At 42.0% G+C, this 18,323-nt stretch overlaps 1 protein-coding gene across 7 annotated transcripts in view; it reads left to right on the top strand.

Moving 5' to 3' along the window:
- Nucleotides 1-18,323, top strand: part of LOC111847265 (multiple C2 and transmembrane domain-containing protein 1-like) — a 106,933-nt gene that overhangs the window by 34,656 nt on the left and 53,954 nt on the right. For 5 of the 7 annotated variants that reach the window (XR_002839061.2, XM_072708891.1, XM_023818294.2 and 2 more), the window contains exons 3-9: nucleotides 5,811-5,953; nucleotides 7,075-7,154; nucleotides 7,873-7,984; nucleotides 9,656-9,694; nucleotides 12,901-13,071; nucleotides 13,218-13,348; nucleotides 16,116-16,302. Coding sequence is in view for 6 of the 7 variants with exons in the window: in XM_072708891.1 (XP_072564992.1) it covers nucleotides 5,811-5,953; nucleotides 7,075-7,154; nucleotides 7,873-7,984; nucleotides 9,656-9,694; nucleotides 12,901-13,071; nucleotides 13,218-13,348; nucleotides 16,116-16,302 (863 nt within the window). In the remaining variant the exon portion in view is untranslated. The remainder of the gene's footprint in view (nucleotides 1-5,810; nucleotides 5,954-7,074; nucleotides 7,155-7,872; nucleotides 7,985-9,655; nucleotides 9,695-12,900; nucleotides 13,072-13,217; nucleotides 13,349-16,115; nucleotides 16,303-18,323) is intronic. The other 2 variants (XM_072708892.1, XM_023818295.2) reach the window with 1 other exon arrangement.

Raw genomic sequence — 18,323 nt, 5'->3', positions numbered from 1 at the left:
TAACCATAAAACAGCATGAGCGACCCTTTCTTCTAAATAGTACAGTAATATATTGTTGCTTTTTAAATGACACCAATGGCCAGAGGGTGACATGGAAAACACAGGAGATGTTGAGATCAAGATCATTACAAAGTAACAACTTTCAGAGTGCTTAAAATAGCTCCAGCATAAGCTGAAACATTGAAGAAGAACATTTTTTCGGAAAGAGGCGACATTTATCTTCATCATGTACACTTTTCCATTGTATATTCTGGACCTTTGGAGGTAAGAGAATTCTCTTCATTGTAGTTTTTGAGCATGATTCTCTTCAGTGTAAATGTCTTTTTCTGGGGTCTCATGGGAATACCCTGGGCCTCTAACACCCATCCATCCATTTTCCTTAGTCACTCATCCAATGGAGGGTGGGTTATGGAGGAAATCCATAGAGACACACTCAGATTATAGGAGTTCTCAATCACTGGCCGTGAGACCATAAGGCTACCCACTGAGCCACTGACTGGTCCTTTACACATAACTGGGGATGCTAAGCAAGCACATAGACATAGACAAGCTTGATCCGTTACTAGATTTTGGTATTTCATAGCGTACATGTTGTTGTATTTTTTATTAATTAAAAAAAGCAGTCACAGCTACAGTATCTCTATCTTAAGGTTCCATGGTAAATGGTAAATTGATTGCATTTATATAGCTAATTTTTGCTACTCTTTCGAGCACTCAAAGCGCTTTACAGTTATGCCTCACATTCACCCATTCATACACCGGTGGTGGAGGCTGCCATGCAAGGCGCCAACCAGCTCACCGGGAGCAATTCGGGGTTCAGTGTCTTGCTCAAGGACACTTCGATGGGGTCAGGAGGACCCTCCGGTTGCCGAAGGGTAGCACTACCTCCTGCACCACCATCGCCCCAATTTCCATCTCAATTTCCTAATAGCTACATTCATATGTAGTCCCGCCATTTATAGCTCAGGCTCATAAAGAATCCCTAGAAATAGTATATGAAATACTCTGAGTCTTTTGTAATGGAAACATTACTTTGAGGAACATTGATAGTATGGATCCCTGTCCTATTCTGCGGTGTGTTTCCCAAACAACGACGGAAGTTGGCATTAACGATGCATCGTACTTTGGTAGTTAAAACTAACCATCATCCGAAGTACGACTGTTTCCCAAAACCGTCGTACCACAGTAGTTCGAACCACGTTAGTTAGTTGGGACTTCCGTAGTTCGAACTACAGTGGTTCCAGCGCTGATTGGTCAGACTCACAGCGAGTTGTGCACAGCAACTAACAAACTACTTTCACAGCCGGTCGCGTACAAAAACTCGTGAACTGTGTAATATCATATAAATATATAATAATCATACACACACACACACAAATATTACGTTAATTGCAGTTCATTGTGTTTCAGTCACACTACGACCATTTACAAATTCCTGGTCCAACATTGTCGCTTACAGAATGTTACTGGCTGACTGGAATAGACAGGTGCGTGTAATATCCAAACATTACAGACGTAATTTCCCGTGTACAAAGGCATGGATTCGTATCTGACCGCTGTAGTGTCATTCTACTCTTCCATTATGGCAATGACAGCTGTCAGTGAATAAGGAGTACTTCATGAAAATGCTGTCCTCTTTAAGGTGACCGTTGTCCCTCTTAAGTTATGTGTGTAATGAAGAAACTGCACAACACCCAATGGTCAGCATAGGGCTACAAATACACACATGTACACATACGAGGGATAATGATTTATTATTGGGTTTTATTATTTTCTTTTTATTTTATTAATGTTTTTTTATCATTATTTCTCTTTTTTCCCTATATATGACGAAGTGTACCATATGGCACAATGACCACAGGGTACACAACATCCTTTACCAAGCAATACACACTAACTGCATATGCCACTACAGGGGCTGGAAATCAAATCCAGAAAGGGCCGGTGTGTTGGCAGGTTTTTTCTGGGATAACCGTTCGATCAGTTACTCAAACCCAGTTGTGCGAACTCTTCAGTTGATCAGTCCTCTACGTTCTACTCTAAGCACGGAGTTGTAGCGAAAAGCTTCATGCCTAAAAGTTAATCGCAGGACAATTTTCAGTGGGTCGCGGCATGTATAGTTAAAACACACGCACACACATGCATTGATTTTATGGCATGTTTAAGTGAAGCTGCCACATCTCATTCTGTGTTGGTGAATATTTAATAGGCATAGAGAGAGTGAATAGAGGTGAATGCAAAAATAAAATTTAAAGGTTAAATTAATTAGAGTGTACAACTTCAAAGTAAAGGTTTTAATGACTGTTTTATGTGGGATAATCCATTCCGCCTGCATGGGGGGGGGGGGGGTGCCTGCTGGAGGTAATGCATGCTATATAGCAGTCTCACATGTCATTACTCCCTTTAGCCATTGAATTCCATAGGAATGCACTGTATTCACCAGCAACTATAATGAATTCCAAACTAATTGCAGGCATGTGCATATGAGCATTGTGATTTTGAGTTTGTTGGTTTAAGATTTGCTCTTGAAAGGAATTGAAAACAGGTTTACATAACAATGGGAGGCTACTGGGGACTGTATTTTACGGTGGTGAGATAAGTGGGTGAGATATAAATATCTTCGATATGCCCCCCCCCCCCCCCTCTACCTAACGTGATATAACGGTTCTGAAACTGTGACTGAAACTGTGATACAAATGTCCAGGATGCCCCCGCCCCCAGCCCGCTGCCACCACTGCAGATGGGGCCTGTTGAGCTCTCAGTATGTTACTCCTGTTATTAAACTCTTTTTCATTGCACGATTAACACCTGGGCGTTCTAGCTATTGAAATGATCGGGGGCTAAGTCAGGTTTTCCTGGGGCATGTCTTTTTTTTTGATACATAAAAGTTATTATCAGCACGCATATAATGTTTAAAGAAACAGGCATTTAGCCATTGACTATTAAATATCACTAGTATAATTTATCGACAGATTATCATTTAATCTCACATCTTGCCTTTAGAACCATGAACATACAAATTCTACACTACATTATTATGTTACAGTATCCAAAATCCCTGATGATATCGCATTTCACAAAATGATCGTCCCATCCTGGGTTGTTCCCTGCCTTGCACCGCTAGTCTTTGGAATAGACAGATATATCATATAAATATCTCTTTCAGGTTTCTCTCTCTATCTTTCTCTTCTTGTCTTTCTCTGACGCGCACCCCCACACACTCGTTGCCGTACCTATCTAAATGGGGACCTTCCATTCTTTTCTAAAACCCTAATCCCAATCACGACACCCTTAACCTCTACCCAGCCCTAACCTTAACCATAAGTAACCAAACAAAATACAAGTCTATTGGCATTTTTAGTTTTCTGACTGCAGTCACTGATTTTTATAAAACTGAATTTACCCTTTTTGGGACCGAAATGAATGGTCCCCACAGCATCAAAATAACAGGTTTTGATTGGTTGACCACTTTGAAGCTACGTGGAAGTGCTGGAAAAATATTTAAAATTAGCAGAGCAAAAATTGAGCACATATGATTATTGTACCTCAGTTAAATTTACTGAATAAATTTTTTTTTGCTTACGTCTCCATATTTCTGCATAGGAAAAATTGCTGATTAGATTAACGTTAAAGTCGTTTTTATTCAGTGAAACTTTAAGATCGATCTGCTGGCCAGATTTAACAATGAAATGCAACGAATCAACGACAAAAGTGTCAACTAATTAATAATTACCGGTAATTACCATTACCGTTAATTATCAACATTATCAATTAGATGTTGCAGCCCTAGAAATACCATGGAGAAAACATTGTAATAGAATAGGGACCACAAGCAAATATGTGACATTTGTATGTTGAGAGAGTGACAGATGTGTAAAATAGGGAAAGTTTCTTCTCTTGGTAATGCCACATTTTTAGAACGTCGTCCCCACATTGCAAGAGCAGTTTGCCTGCTTTTAAACTGAACTCTTAGAGTTTGCTGCCCCCTGCTGCCACTTCCAGATATTGTACCATGCGCCTTCCAACTACTTCTCCAATATAAAACACAAGGCAGGGGAATATGCTGATAGTCTTTGGCGGTTACGCACACACACGCGTTATAGGTCAATCAGAAATATAAGCTTATACGTGATATTGTACATTTTATTGGGGTTTTAGTAGGTCTATGTTTTACGTCTGTGCACCTTTAAATTTATTTATGTAGTCGACACTTCAGTGCATACAGCAGTCAAGAAGCCAGCTATGCATACTGTATGTGCATCTAGATTGGGCTAGCAAACATGTGCAAGTTATCATTGGACCAAGAGCTATCGAGTACGCTGCCAACACAGCAAGAAGCTAATTAGAGGGCTACTCAATGGCAGACAATTGTAAAGAAGAGCATTCAGGATGTGCAGGAGACCATCTAAGGCAGGGGTCTCAAACTCCAGTCCTGGAGGGCCGGAGCCCTGCACAGTTTTTGGTTTACCTTCATTAAAAACACCTGATTCAACTACTTACCTAATTACCACACAGCTCTTGAGTTGAATCACTTCTGTTGGGACAGGGAAAAAACTAAGCTACACAGGGCTCCGGCCCTCCAGGACTGGAGTTTGAGACCCCTGATCTAAGGGATTGCAGATGAAGGTACTGTAGAACAGGTTAGTGGCTAGGAGGGTAGTTGAAGTGTTCTTGGAACAGATGGATTGTGAGGCATTCTTTGAAGGGTGAGAGGGAATCTGATGACCGGGTGTGAATGGGCACTGAGCTGCTGACTGAAGAGGTTGAGATGAGATGTAGGCTGTAATGAGGAACTTAATGAAGATGGGTGCTGTTCAGTTAGTGGCTCTGAAAGCCAGCACCAAAGACTGAACTTGATGTCTTTATATTGAACACGGGGAGAAAATGCAAACTCTATACACACTAGGGCAGGGTTGAGATTCAAATTCCCACCTTAGAGTTATGAGGCAACAGTACTGAGCTACAATGTGGCCATGAGGAAAATAAAATTTTACGTTTCTTGTTACATTTGCATTTCGAGTCTCCGGGCCCCCAACAACCCTGCACTGCACAGGCGTTTGGGGGCTGGATGGGTGGATGGCATTTCAATCATAAATCAAAAGTTAAATATCCAGAAAAAGTTGTCAGTACCGTCATAAATCCATGATACTATGTTAGATTAATGAAAATGTCTGCCAAGTAAGCTGTGTACAGATTAAAAAAATAGTCATTTTAATTGGATATGCTTTATTGCTTAGATTGAACACCAGCTGATGAGTAAGGAAACCACAGTTAAACCACTAGGTGCTTCTGCCTCGGGTCATATGACCGGAAATCTCGAGGATCACCACAACAAAACACTCGTCTCAGTTTCCTCTGAAACAGCTACCACAGTAAACAGAAAAACCGCAAGAAGGCTGTGATGCTTTCTTAACGTGAAAGCACTGTCTGCTTATAGAATAGCTTATACTAAAACATACCTATTACCCATTTTTGGTAATGTGTTCGTACATAAAATTCTGAAGATAACTTCACATTAAATGAGGTTAAAGGCTTTATGATGTATTAAACATCTGTATACTTTCAATCAGTTTTATTTCTCCTGTCACCTTGCAGTCCTTTGTTCCTTATAACTTTCTCCATTAAAGTGATGCTCACTGTCTTTGCTGTGCGCTGATCCATATCGCTCCTTCGTTGTCCTCTTTAGATTATTATAAATATAAGAATAAACTTTATTTTGACCACTCCATGCAAAGTATAACTGATTCATTTTGGTAATCCATGGTTTAAGTCTTGAGCTCTTTCTTCTCTCATCTTTTGTTTCACTCCAGGAACAAGCGATCCGTATGTGAAGCTCAAAATCGCAGGTAAGGAGGTTTTTCGCAGCAAGACCATCCACAAGAACCTGAACCCCGTGTGGGACGAGAAGGTCAGCCTTCTGGTGGACAGCTTAAGCGAGCCGCTGTATTTCAAGGTACAGTCTGGCATGGGTGCCTCTGTGTGAGTGTGTGTGAGTGTGTGTAAGTGTGTGCGCACTGTGGTGTGTTGGTGACTGCCCAGGGTCGGTTCCTGCCTGTGCCCGTTGCTCCCGGGATAGGCTCTGGTCCCCCCCCCCGCGACCCCAGTTGGAGTTAAGCAGTTATGGTGATGGATGGATGGATGGCACATATGCACCTTCACATCGACACAGTACTGTGCAAAAGTCTTAGACAGTCAAAGAAAATGATGCTGAAATGATCTTTATGCTGATGTAAAACTATTATTTTGGTTAAAAGTGTGTTGATTTCAAAGTGTCTCCTAAAGTTATCCTGGTATTTGTGGTAACCATCCAATGCACTCATGTATTTGTTAACTTTACCACTAGCACAGCATGTTATTAAATACACAACGAAATAGGAAGCCTGATATTAATTTAGTCCAAGCGACTATACGGTGGATTTGCATGACTCACGGACAACATTCACGCAAAACAAGGCTCAAAACCGGAGAGCTATGAGCTGCTGCCGCCTTATTGTCTTGTAGTAAATTTGCATATTGTTGTAATGTTTTTTTTTTTCCTGAGCAAAAATGCAATTGCTGCCAAAATAAACAGCTTCAACATTTTCTCTGACTGCTTAAGGCTTTTGTGCAACACTGCATGTGATACCCCTCCCTTCGGAGCGCTTGTCAGGGTCACAGGGAACGGAGACATGGAGTCTGTCCTAGCCAGTGTCCCCTGCACAGGATGCCAGTCCCTTAATACAGAAATAAACTGCTTACAAGGCTGTTTGCTAATTCAAGGAGCACTTCTTTTGGAGTGTTAAAGAAATGACTTCCCTGGTGCCTGGAGAGATGTGCAATAAAACAAAATGTAAAAAAGTACCCCCCCCCCCCCCACCCCCCATAAAATTATATGTAACTCCTTCATTGCCTGGTTAAATATCAGTCATCTAGCTTTTCTGCATGTGGCTTTGTGTTCATTATAAGTTTCTGAAATTCACTCTGATACATGATGAACATTTCAAGTGACTACTATCATCATTCAAAGCAGGCGAATCAAGAAGCACTGTGGCTGAATTTTTCATTCCTTAATGTCACTCTTACTTTGCTGTGCAGGTCTTTGACTATGACTTTGGTCTTCAAGATGACTTCATGGGTTCAGCGTACCTGTATCTTGAATCTCTGGAGCTTAAAAGGTAAAGTGGGGGGTGCCTTTGTGACCCCGTCTGCCTGTTCTCGTTATATAAATAAATTGCATATAAACATTTTTATTCCATGTATTTTATAATATTTTTTTACATTGTTGCAATAATTAATCATATTTTTTCTTCTTTTAATATTACATAGTCATTGTTTTTTATTACATATAAAGTAAGACTCCCTGTCCATCGACTTCTAAAGTATAATGCAACGCTACAGCCATCTATTGAAAATATCTGGTATTGCACATGCTATACAGTTCAATGCCTAGAAGTACACTAGATGCCAGGTGCCAGGTCTTTGTGATGTATAAAAATGAGGTCACGATAAATCATTTCAAAGCTTTTCACACATAAAAGGTGGCAAAAGCTTTGAAATGATTTATCATAGTTTTATTTTTTTTTACATCACAAAAGCCTGGCATTTTAACCAGGGTGAGTATCCACTGTAAGGATAATTATGAATGTGGATTAGGCAACAGGTCGGTGGTTAAGTAATCTGTCAAACAGCCAGTTAGATGATTATTATTATTATTATTATTATTATTATTAGTAGTAGTAGTAGTAGTAGTAGTAGTAGTATTAGCAGTAGTAATAGTGGTTTTAGCCATGCAAATAGATTGTAGTTTTTGTTTTTATAGGAAACTTAATGGGTTGTCCTAACTTGTCTTGTCGAAACCTGGTAAAACACAGTTCTGTAATGATACTGTTCCAGGACCCATGATGTTAAATTGGAACTGAAGGATGCCCACTGTCCTGACGAAGACCTGGGCTCTTTAGAGCTGGCTGTCACCTTGACACCGAAGGAGATGGATTCCAAAGACTCAGTAAGTGAATCATTTCTCTTCTCTGTCCCCCTTTGTGCGCCTTTTTTGTATTTATGCTCTGTGTCACTTCGTCACTATTGACCTGCCTCTGCACTGCATAAGGCTGTGAGTGGAACGCTGAGAAGGATCCAGAGTACAGGGGGAAATGCCGCACTGCATTCCCCAGCAGATATGCTCCGAAGCCCAGTGCTCCAGTGTAACCATTGCCTCAGTAGGACCTTTTGTTTGTAACCCTAACCTTAGCTCAGTGATTACCTGTGTGTATATCCTGCATAGATCCATATACTTGGTATGAAATATAAGATATAAATGATCTTTTCCAACAGAAACAGGGGTCCTAAAGCTCTCACATAGTGATAGTAAATCCAGTGGAAGATTTTATTCACCATGTTACCAGGCTGTTGTTCCTCGTACTTGCTGTCCGCTTAGAGTGAACAAGATTTACTGTGTACAATAGAGCACTATGGGTACTATGTAGCTTTTTCCTAAAAGTTCTACAGTTCTTTTGTCGTGTTGACTGGCAGCTAGACCAATGGGAAAATATTCTCCGCATTAGGAATTGACTGCCGTGGAAGACACTTCAAATATTGACCATTTCATGTTCATTTCAGCATGCGCCGATGTTTCGTGCCATTCCAGTGTAGCATTTCTATTAAGTTCATAATTTAGAAGTATCAAAATAGCATATGCAGAATGGGGGTGCAGACCTTGTGTTGCTGACAGTGAAACACTGCTGTTTCAAGAAAAAAAAATCCTGTATATTAATGTTCTGTACAATGAGAGGTGCACGTTGATGTGTTACATACATGAGTAGGTGCATGCCTACACATTTGGTAACTACAGCGTTTTGCTTTTATTAGTAAAGTGCTTGTTGGAGTTTGCTTATTATGTCAGTAAAATTAATTTTAAAGAACAGCTGGTGGTGTCACGGGGAAATGCAATTATGCAGTTAATGATTTGCATGAAAATTACGGAAGGAAAGTGACACTGTGCCATTTAGCCAAGTAGAGGGCATTCAGTTATAGAGCAGAAAGTTCTGGATCGTTCATGTCTCGGAAACTCAGATATCGAATAATAGCTTAGCTGAGCATTGTTTTTTTTTCTTCCTGCAGCTATTTAATGCTTTTGTGTGTATTACCTCTTATCTGATTGCTGTCTTTCTTACTCCAATGGGCTTTTATTTCCTGAGAAACAGCATTAGTACAAAAAAAACATGTTCTTTGTACTAAGAGTTCATGTCCTTTGGAATCCTCTCATTTTTCATGCATTAGCATTCGGCGTGGCAGTGTAACATTTCACAATCCGCACCTACCGTTCTCGCTTGCAAACCCAAAACGGGAAGAAGTGGACACAGCCACAGAACAATGGGAACTATATTCTGAGGTGGGTCTTAAAAGACATATCCCTCAGAACTGAAGGTTCAATCTGCAAAACAAAAAAAAGGTTAAATGGAGAGATTCCAAAGTATGTATGTATGTGAAAGCACATGTATACCAGACCCTCAGCTGCATTCACGGTATATGTCAGCTTTTTCTGGCAGACACGCTTTCTGTACGTGGCTTATGGTGTCCAAGTGCTATTTGTACCTTCTGGGCTGCTCTTTCGAGTCATGGCTCCCTGTGAGTGGTTATTACTTCTGTAATACTATTCACTACTGTATCTCATTTACAGAAGATGCTATTGAGAAGGAGCTGGAAAAGAACCAGTAAGGTAATGCACAGCATGCACCCCCTGGATGAAGAGTGGCCCTATGCTTTGCACCAGTCTCGTTTGAAGCAGACATCCTTACTGGATGAGTGTCAGTTGCATCTTTTTTTCATGTATCCGTTTTTTTGTTTGACGTCAGTGTGTTACGTAGAGTCGGATAAGTAGGGGAAAAAGAAGAGGAATGAAAATGAATGCTTATGATTAGCATAATCTATTCTATAGTTGCTTGTTGAAGCAAGGTAAGTCTTGTCACTTTACTACCTGTTGAAGAACCTTTGTTTCTTCGTAATTCAGTAGGGGGTCTGTAGGACAGTTGAAAGGGGTCTGGAAGGAGGTCTGGACAAATGTGTCATGAATTGACGAAATGCCGGTTCAAGTGAGTAATATTCAACAGGGCATCGGCGGTCGAGGCCCACACGGAGCCTTAGGACAGTTTCACCCCTGCTGCCCTCTAACCCCCACCTGGGTGTGGACCATGTTGAGCGTGCACTGTCTGAGAAAGTGAAATTCGCTGGCTAGGTCGGTGCCCCCCAGAGATAAAGGCATTAAGGTATTAAGCCCCCCGGTTTTAGCTGATCATCAGTGGCAAGGGTCCAGTCTGTTTTCAGGTGGGGCCCTTTGGTTTCAGACAACTAGGAAACGCTAATGAATAAGAATTCTCTGCTGTAATTTTTATTTTAGCTAACAGTATAAAATCCATCCATCCATCCATCCATACACCATTTTCTATACCCACTTGTCTCATTCAGGCTTACGGGCACAAGCGATAAAATATGGAAACTCTTATTGAAAACAAAGTTAATTGGCTGCAACTCTGTACCTATGGTAATGGGTATGAAACTGCAGGATTTCAATGCCGGTAAGCAGGGTATTGGATGGGCACCTTCTCTACCTAAAGGGGGAGGGGCAGGGCAGAGACAGCTACAGTATCACTCTGCGCTTTGGAGTCCACATCATACCTACCTCTGTGAAGAGGCCAGACACATTCCTTGGAAACTGAAGTAAAGTACAGATGGTCGATTGGTTTCTAAGGTGATGGTTACAGTGACACCCAGAGCAGAGCTGGAGGCTGAATTATTACCCTGGGGGTCAGACAGCATTCATGCCCGTGATTTTTCAGTTTTGCAGGTGGGTTCTTGGATTTGTGTCGCATTTCTTTGCCGTTATTTTGTTTTCCTTTTATGATCCTATAAGCATGATGTCATGTTGTGAACACCGGTGTGCTGTGCATGTGGAGTCCCTTTCTGTCCTAAAGCAACTTACTTTTCTAGGTGACCCTGAAACCTCTGCAACATTGTATAACAGGTATTAACACCACCAGTTGCCTTCCATGTTTCTAATTTTCATACAGTATATGCCACCAGGGCTACAAATCACTACATATCAATACCATGCAGAGCTTTGCTTAGTTTTCGGTATTTTGTCAATGTATGCGGTGCGTATTTTCCTTTAACCATTTAAATTCTGGGTCAGCTTTGATGAAGACTGCTGGGAAAGGCAGGAATTTGCCGAGGCGTGATGTGTGGAGGGCGCCATGTTGGATCGCACGTTGAACCTTTGAAGTTGTAAAGTGGGTCAGCAGGCCTGCGGCTTGGGAATAGAGCGAGCGGCTAACAAACCCCACATCTAAGCTCTCCGTATTTATTTATATGTATGTTCAACTTTAATGAATTTATGATGAGCTGGTGGTTTTTAAACAAAACAGAAGCAAAGAATCCCAATCCTGTTTTCCTGCCAGTCTTCATAAGAAGGTTCACAGCTCCCACCCACCCACTGTTCTCCCCTCCAGCCACCCTGCTCGACACAGAATGAAACTTTGGTCAAAGTTGGAGATTTCAAATACCCACAGGTCTTTGTATTTATTCCTGATTCAATTATTATTTTTGTTGTGTAGCTTAAATGCACGTCACTTTTAATTGTAGGCCTAGGTGTATTTTTTCTGAATTTATGTAATGAGAGGTAACAACTAAAAAAAAAAGTTTTTCAATTATAGATCAGCAGGAATGAAATTTCCTGGATATGTGTGATTTGCGTACTATATGTGTTTGTAAATACATTTTTTTGCATAGGAATATTCATGTGTTGCTAGTCGGCCAATTGTTGTGTAATATCTGGAGAATACGGATTAGAGGTTCACCTAAGATCAAAGCTCTCTATTGTAAGAGTGTAATTGGGGTTTAATGTCATTTTCAAGTGAAAAGAATGCAAACCAGTTTCCAGATCAAATCTGGAATATCTACTGTTAAGGCTAAGAATGTTGTGTAAAAACTCCCCACATGACTTAAACGCATGAAAATGAACTTATCTTAAATTTCTGGAACATTACATGCAATTGATAACTGTTCAAAATGCACTTATAATTATTATTGATTTTTATAGGAGTTATATTTAACAGACACTTTTGCCCAAACTAATGTACAAGTGAGGAAAACTTGGGGCCAGAGACCAGGGTTAACCAGCATCCCGGAACCAGTTGGGCATATAGGCCCTGCTCAAGGGCCCAACAGCAATATGATTCCTCAACCAGTCACCGGATTTGAACCCCCGAACTTCCGGATATATGGATACTGATCAATACAACATCTAATAGTATTTGGTATTACAGTACTGCAGTAAACATATTTTTCATCTTTTAGAGTTTCTCAGATGACTTTCCAGCTTTTTCCTCTTTGTATTTTTAAAGTATTTTTATTTTCTGTATTGTGCACAGACGTGCTCCTGGTTGTAAGTATACGAGGGTGTAAATATACAGAGTAGGTACCGGCAGGTAAGCACCCTGACTGGAGGAGTGGGTAAAAATCGGCCCAATGTTTCAAATTCAGACTTATCATTTCTCTGTCCATAAATGTCACATTTATATTTATTTCCACAAAGTATGGATATTTCTTACAGTTTTTGCCAACCTATGCCTTGTCATTATTTCCTTGAAAAACCACACTGAAATTATCCATTGATCAAAGCCAAGATTTCATCGGTTAAACCAAAAATAAATCTAAATCTGGGCCACTTTTTGAATTCTACCTGCCAGCACCTAAGTAAAGTACGTATGCATTGTGCATTTCTTTGTCTTTTTTGGATTGCACATGCGTCCTGATTTGAATGGACCAATCAAAACTGCCCTTGTAGAGGTGGCCCCGTGTTTGCCTGTGCAGTTGGCTCAGAGGCCTGGGTTTGACATTTCCAATGCCTATGTCTGTTTGCGTGTGTAGCTGCAGTACCACAGCCTGAGGCTCTCAGACCTACACCGGAAGTCCCAGCTATGGAGGGGCATTGTTAGTATTGCTCTTATAGAAGGCAGCAACTTGAAGCCCATGGACTCCAATGGACTGAGTGATCCCTATGTCAAGTTCCGGCTTGGTCACCAGAAGTACAAGAGCAAGGTCATTTTACTACTGTTTACTACCTACTACCATTCTTTTATTACTGGGGATATTTGTGCTCCAGAATGTACAGTATATGTATTTTTTTGTATCCCATCTATACTGATCTACTAAGAATCATCAGATGTTTTCAATTTATTTTCCAGACGATGTCCAAAACCCTGAACCCCCAGTGGAGAGAGCAGTTTGACTTCCACATATACGAAGAACATGGTGGGATCATCGATATCACTGTCTGGGATAAAGATGCCGCGAAAAAGGACGATTTCATGGGCAGGTAGGTGAATCTTGGCCTAAATGTTGCGTTAGTTACACTCTGGATTGCTTATTATTCTGTCATTTAATTCACAAGTATGTGCACAGTTTATTTCATGTAGGTCCACTGTGTCCTGGCCTATTGTTTCTTAGCTGGGTTTCTTCAAGGTACGGCTTTGTGCCAGAGGCACTTGTCTAATCGCACACAGTTCATAACAATGCAGCCGGATGGGCTGGTGTATGTGAATAGCCCATAGTATGTGATTGTTGATTGCTCGAGGTTGATTGCAACCCCGTACTGGGTAAATACTATAGAAGACGTATGGATGGATTGACAAATATTTTGTATGTGCCTGGATGGAGTTAAATAATAGATGGTGTTAGTAACAGAGACATGCTTTGTAGATAAATGTAAAGTTTTCTCATTTTTCTGGGTGCATGTACAATTTCACAACGAAAAAAAGCGAGATAACTCTTCTGCTGGTTGTCCAGCAGGGGGCAGGAGACTCCATGCAATGTTGGAGTCAAGACTTCCCACACAGACTTTGAGATGCTCTTAGATTATGACATTAAGTGAAAGATTTTCGTGTAGCATCGTTTTAAGCTTATCAAAAATTTTGTACCACTTAAAGTCAAGCAGGCCAGTTAAAGGTTTTCCACCCAAAAAGTTAATTTGATTGTTTATTGTTGATTAAGGATTTCAGGCATGTCGAGAGTTTTAAACAGAGAACTGGCCCTTAGCTATAGCAAAAGCTTAAGAGACTCATCATTATATTATCAGAGACTGAAGTGTAATTCAGAAAAGAATAATAAATCATTAGTATTTTTTCCATTTTGGAATACAGTTGCTGGATGGTTGTTTGATTAGTTCAACTTGTTGAAATACCATTTTGCATTCTGATATTAACTGTTTATATGTCTCAGTTGCTTATGAAGTTTTCTGCAAATAATCCAGCATTGTGTAAAGAATAGTGAAATGCACACTGGAAATTGTACAAGACCCCCAAAATGTAGTCGCAATCCACGGATTGGAAAATTAAAATTTCTCACTAATAAAAATTTAAAAAGCATGTATTGGTGATCAGATTACAGACCAATGTAAGTAGAGGCATGAAGTTAGACTTAAAGCATGACATCACTCCTAGAGATCCAGCACACTAAAGACAGGCCCTCAGCAGCAGGGATATAGTGAGACTGTAATGGAAGGGAAATTGAGTTAATTATGGTTTTGTGCCAGAGGCGCTTGCCTGATCACCACGCCATTATCTGTCAGGCCTGAAAATCATTCTCCGGCAGTCTCTGAGGCCATCGCTCTCCTAATCTCCAATATGAAACTAGTGCCAGTTTCGCAGTTTCGGCCTTAGATTGACATCTAAGGTTTCTGAACATGTGCTGGCATCCCCATCTTGTTTGTGTCCCTTTGCGCAACATGCCCCACATTAATCCCTCTCAACAAGTGGCACATCTTAAGTCATTGTCCCCCGTTCCTGAGGCGTACCTATAACTGTTGTGTGAAAATATATTTCAGCGTAAAAGAGGAACGCTGATTTTTTTTATAACCCGGGGAGTTTATCTGCCTGGACGGCATCTTTATTTCCATCTGTGCAGGATGTATATTACGAGTCTGACTGGATGTGTGCTGATACTTGAATAATGATTCCATAAATCACGCCTCACTGTCTGAATGGCAGATGGGGGAAGACTGTGATGGATTGGCTGTAAGCTGAGAGCAGTGCAAAGGTGCCCCCCCGCTGTTGTGATGGTTGGATTTTTTGTTACTGCGAAAGAGAGAAGAAGTATAAGAAATGTATTTTGGTGCCATTTAGAAATGCTCCTTTAATACCAGTCTTGCTGGTAAAGTGCTCTTTGGAATTTGAAATAAAAACAAATAACCAGTAATAGACAAAAAAAAATCTAAAAATCTTGCTCACATATTTATAGTCCTCGCATAGCTTATAAATAATATAAATGCCTTTTGTTTTGTTTCTTTTATATAAATTTCCCCGAAAGGCAATAAAAAGGGCTTGTGTCCAGCGAAAGTTCACCGAAAGGTGATACTTTTCCATCCTATTTCACGGTGGGAAAAGACTAATTTTATTTGTGACTTGAACCTTCCCACATTGCAAAGGCAATGTGTGTCTCTTTCCATGACAAGGCCCCATTAAGTTCTGCAGACAGAAGTGTTAATAGAGAAGAGAAGATGGAAGCAGAGCTGCTAAATGTACTGAGCTATCTGCCAGCTCCTCTTCTGCTTCAGGCCCCACACTTCCATCCTGCAAGGTGACGTCCACTGAAGCCTGGGAGACTCGCTGCAGCCTCTGCCTCTCTAACTCCTAATTGGCCATTTCGGCTCTTTAAATGTCCATTTATTTCAGTGTGCCCTCCCTAGCTGGGCCTGCTGGCCCTGTGGTCAGTGTATTATCCGGCTCTTCACTACCAATTGACATTTTCATTAAATGACATGGTTAGCTTGTTAGCCAGCTGGCAGTACCTGCATGCAAACTTGTCACATGGCGGAGCGTGGTCCGGAGAAAGTGATTTAGTGTCGAAGCCAAGCAAGTACTTCCATTTCTATTTGTAGTTCCTCCAGTATCCTGCTTATAGCCGTTGCCTGGGGTCATTTACATATACTTTTCTATACTGTTTAAGAATCTTTGATGACGCACATGCAGGTAATATGTACGCTGTACTTAGAAAGCAAGAAATGTGCATATAATGCCTGTTTGTGTCCCATGGCGCTCCGCGGTTTTCTTAATGCATTCCTGTTTTTGTGTGACTGGGATTTCCAGGTGTCAGGTGGACCTCTCCACGCTGAGCAAGGAGCGCACACACAAGCTAGAGGTTCCTCTGGAGGAGGGCCGCGGCATGCTGATGATGCTGGTCACTCTCACCGCCTCTGCGGCTGTGTCCATCTCTGACCTGCCCGTCAACATGTTGGACGACCCCTACGAGCGGAAGCAGATCCTGAGCAGATATGTGAGTGACACTCCTCGCTTAGGGCAGTAGCTTCTGGTGTGGAATTCAGGACACGATTGGAATTTGTTTACTTATATCAATAATGGACATATGACACACAAATGATCTGCCGCATAGGTGTGAAATAGCTTTGTCTGTCAACACGTGTTGTGTTGTCTTATTATTTTAATTTTGGTCCTTTTTATAGGAATTCAGTGCTTAGCTCTTGCAGTTCAGCTTCCTCTGGATTGTTTGTGGGAGATGAGGCATGTTGTGTTGCTGTTGCCTGTTATTGCAACAGCATGGCAGTGCGTGTCCCAGGTGAGAAAGGCTCTCTCATTTCCTGCTCTGGTAGATGTGCTCTCACTGCCCGAGCAGGCCATCCAGGGGACCCTGGTCACGTTACTTTGGTTTGTTCTCGCCAGGATCTGCTGCTTTCCTGGCTTCATCGCAGGACTGAGGGGGAAGCTTAGTAGTGGTATGCAAGTCCTGGTGGGCCCAGCCGGGGGCGGAGGGCTCCGCTTCTGGCGGGAGGATGTCTCGGGCTTGAGACCCGCTGCTTCATTGCTGACGTGACCTCTTTTTTAAATGGGGTTCGGCCCCTCTCGGCCTGCCTGGGATTGGGCCCAGGCTGGCTGTGGTGAGCAGAGAGGGCGTCTTCTTTTGGGGGACGGGTAGAGAGGAGGCCTTGACAGGGTCTTTTGAGCTGCATCTAGGCATGAATGCTTCTCCCTATATGCTCAAAGGAGGCGACTCTCACTCAGAGGAGGCCTTTGGCCGGCGGCGGTCCTGAGCGCCTTTCTACAGCACAATGCCTCCAGCCTTCCCTTTTGTCTTTGCGGTGTTAACCCTTCGCTCGGAGCCATCACCGGCGCACAAAAACGCCACTTTGAGCCTATTGTCAGTCTCCGTGGTGCCTAATGACAGCTCCAACTGTGGACACTTCTGAATAAGACAAAGGGATCTGTTTGATCGTATAATTTCCCTGGCCTACACTCACGCAGCTCTGCATAATACTCAAACTCCAAACACGTTTCGCGTATGTCTCTGAGTTTGGCTCCTCGAGTAGCAGTCTTGGTTTACCCCGCTCGTGTTCGATATTTCAGGACTATACCCTGTGTTCCTCAGCTTATGTCATGGATGTACGCATGTGTTCGAGTCTCAGAACAGCTCTAATTTAGGTTAAAGGTCATCTGGGAAATGTCTCCGACAACTGCTGGAATTACCGCACGGGAAACACTGGACACGTGAATCACATCAGTAACTAAGCCAGAGAGAGCCAGTGAGCATCTCCGAGGCCTTCACTGCACTGCAGTGCCACCCGGCATTCACAGAGGGGAGCTCTTAGACCGGGACAGGACTGGTGTGTGTGTGTGTGTGTGTGTGTGTCAGTGTGGGGGATGGGGTGGGGAGCACAAAATGAAAAGAAAAGCTATTTCACCTTGTACATCTCCAGCCAGTTTCTCATGCTGCTGGAGATAGACATTGGTCTCTCCCCTCTTCCATGCAGCCTCTCAATTGAGCTGGTCAAGGGGCCCAGTCTGCCGTCTGAGACGCCGCAGTCAGAGTGGGGGGTAGCAGGGGCTGCGCGGCCTTTAATTCTTCTCCTCTATTAGCATATTTCCTTTCCTTGACTGACACCCTTTCAATAACCAAATTTAATAAAGATGTATCTTATCAGGGCTGGCAGATAACATGAAGTGCAGGTACTAATGCCATACAGTGCTCCTCAAACAGATTAGCGGGGAGTGTACTTCTGCAAATGTATTCCCTTCTCAATCTTTATGGAATCAGCTGTCTGCAGATGGGCATACAGCTCGCGCACAAATAGCGTTATCATCACCTCTGTTTAACACCGGTGACACGCTGCCAGCCGGGAAATAAAAAATCAAATAAGTGTGCAAATATGGCACAGTGTCACCTCCGAGAGCTGCTTTGAAGGTACATACTCTTCTTGAATTTGTCAATGTCCTCACCTAATGGAAAAAAAAACAATTGAAATCCACAAACGGATCATTAATGGTTAATGTCAGAACAATACA

Source organism: Paramormyrops kingsleyae, chromosome 2, assembly GCF_048594095.1.
Source record: "Paramormyrops kingsleyae isolate MSU_618 chromosome 2, PKINGS_0.4, whole genome shotgun sequence".
NCBI classification, from domain to species: domain Eukaryota; kingdom Metazoa; phylum Chordata; class Actinopteri; order Osteoglossiformes; family Mormyridae; genus Paramormyrops; species Paramormyrops kingsleyae.
This window is presented reverse-complemented; position numbering and strand designations above follow the sequence as displayed.